Source organism: Capsicum annuum, unplaced genomic scaffold (genome assembly GCF_002878395.1).
Source record: "Capsicum annuum cultivar UCD-10X-F1 unplaced genomic scaffold, UCD10Xv1.1 ctg54319, whole genome shotgun sequence".
Lineage (NCBI taxonomy): Eukaryota > Viridiplantae > Streptophyta > Magnoliopsida > Solanales > Solanaceae > Capsicum > Capsicum annuum.
The window spans coordinates 1-2,619 of NW_025862506.1; the positions used below are offsets into that span (position 1 = coordinate 1).

At 38.4% G+C, this 2,619-nt stretch overlaps 1 protein-coding gene across 1 annotated transcript; it reads left to right on the top strand.

Annotated features, from left to right (window-relative positions):
- The first annotated feature begins 1,805 nt into the window (after positions 1-1,805).
- On the top strand, positions 1,806-2,465 carry LOC124893129 (uncharacterized mitochondrial protein AtMg00810-like). The gene has a single exon (XM_047404239.1). It carries the CDS (start codon positions 1,806-1,808, stop codon positions 2,463-2,465), a length of 660 nt encoding a protein of 219 aa, XP_047260195.1.
- Positions 2,466-2,619: the final 154 nt, after the last annotated feature.

Consider the following 2,619-nt stretch of genomic DNA (forward strand, 5'->3'; position numbering starts at 1 on the left):
GAAAGAACCGCACAGTTGTTGAGATGGGCAGAAGCATGATGGAAGGGAGAAGTTTACCGAAATATTTTTGGGCTGAAGCTGTTGCCACTGCTGTCTATTTGCTGAATATTTCCCCCACCAAGGTTGTGTATAATCGAACACCATATGAAGCTTGAGAGGTAATAAGCCCAAGGTAAGCCACTTACGTGTCTTTGGTTATATAACTTATGCGTTGGTAAATTCACAAGATCGACGTAAGCTTGATGAAAAATGTATCTTTGTTGGATATAGTACACAATCCAAGACTTATAAGCTATATAATCTAGTGAGTAGCAAAACTACTATCAATAGAAATGTTGTGTTTAATGAAGATGCAAGATGGAACTTTAATTCTGAAAATAAAAGTTCAAATATGCAATTGTTGCCTTCTGACGATATTGTTGATCAAGAGTATGTAGCAGATCCTGGTTTGGCAGGTCCATCGACTACCTCATCAGTTACACCAACAACTTCTCCAATATTAAAAGAACCTTGAGCTGAGCCAACTCTATTAAGAAGGTCAACAAGGGATAGAAAACCAAATCCCAGATATGCTGACTATGAAAATTGGTCTTGGACCTAACTCACACCCCAAAAGCTAGCTCATGAGGAGGAGGATTGTCCAAGCCTTATTAGGAGACCAAGGACCCTTTCCTCTTCCGATGTGGGATACTTAACACTCCCCCGCACGCCCAGGCTAACTGTAGCGTGGACAACACGCACAGGCTAACTGGAGCGTGAACAATATATATGGAGGACCACCATCGGTGAACAAATATTTGGAATGGACCTGGCTCTAATACCATGTTAAAATGTGAGCTTGAAAAACTCAACTCTGCAACAACGGTGAACTCTTAACAAAGAGAATAGAGAAGAAGCTGGAAACTGTAATTTGTATTGAGGAAAATATCTAATCTACTCTCTCTTGTACATCAACCCTATATATAAAGGTGTAGTGAAGAAGGAGAAGAAGAAAGAAAAATATCTCAATAACAGCTGGCAACTAACTAACTGACTAACTAACTAAGTCACAGGATTAGTAACTAATTGGGAAACTGACTAACTAACTGTCCATGTGGACAGTCCATAAAATGTAATACTGACAGTACATCTTGTACTTTTTCTTTACTTGTTTCAGATCCTATTTTGTTTAAAGATGCTGAAGGAGAGGATAAATAGTGCAAAGCTAAGGAAGAAGAGCTGTTGGCTATTCAAAAGAATCAGACTTGGGACTTGGTAAATTTGCCCAAAGGAAAGAAGGCTATTGGACTCAAATGGGTGTTTAGAACCAAATATCATGCAGATGGCAGCATTCAAAAACACAAGGCAAGGCTCGTCGCAAAGGGTTATTCTCAACAACAAGGTATCGATTTCGACGAAACTTTTTCTCCTGTTGCCCGCTTTGAAACAGTGAGAACTCTTTTAGCCTTGGCTGTGAAATTAAATTGGCCAGTGTACTAATTTGATGTTAAATCCGCTTTTTTAAATGGTGATTTGGAAGAGGAAGTTTATGTCTCACAACCTGAAGGTTTTGTAGTTAATGCTAAAGAAGAAAAGGTTTACAGGTTAAAAAAGGCGTTTTATGGCTTAAAGCAAGCGTCGCGAGCATGGTACTTCAAAATTGATTTTTATTTCCAGGAGAGAGGCTTTGAAAGGAGTAACAGTGAGCCTACTCTTTATAAAAAAAGAGGAAGTAAAAATGATTTTCTGATTGTATGTCTTTATGTTGACGATATGATATATATGGTTTCAAGTGAGCTATTGTCACTGAATTTAAAGACTGCATGATGAGGAATTTTGAGATGTCTGATTTGGGAATGTTGCATTACTTTCTTGGTCTTGAGGTGAAACAGGAAGTTGATGGCATATTTCTTTCACAAAGAAAGTATGCAACAGATCTTTTGAAAAGGTTCAATATGGTAAATTGTAATGTTGCTACTACTCCGATGAATATCAATGAGAAGTTATGTCGTGATGATGGTTCTGAAATGGCAAATGCGACTTATTTTAGAAGTCTGGTTAGTGGTTTGAACTACTTGTCTCATACAAGGCTAGACATTGCTTTCTCTGTCGGCGTCGTATCTAGATTTATGCACAATCCAAGCAAACTTCACCTTGGAGCTGCAAAGAGAATATTGAGATATATTGCAGGGACATTAGAACATGGAATTTGGTATTCTAAGGTAACAAATTTCACATTAACTGGTTTTACTGATAGTGACTATGAGAGCACATCTGGTTTCTTATTTAATCTCGGATTCGAAGCAATTTCATGGAGTTCAAAGAAGCAGGAAGTGGTGGCCTTATCAACTTCGGAGGCTGAGTATATTGCAACAACTTCAGCAGCCTGTCAAACAGTTTGGTTAAGGAGACTTGTTGCAGATTTTAATCAGAAACCAGCTGGTGCGACCAGATTTTTTGCGACGATAGATCTACTATTGCGATGATGAAGAAGCCAGCTTTCCACAGCAGAACAAAGCACATAGATGTTCGCTATCACTATATTCGAAGTCTTGTTTCTACTGGAGAAATTATTTTAAAGTCTTGAGATACAAATGAGCAAGCAGCAGACATCTTCACCAAGTCACTTCCGCAAGCAAA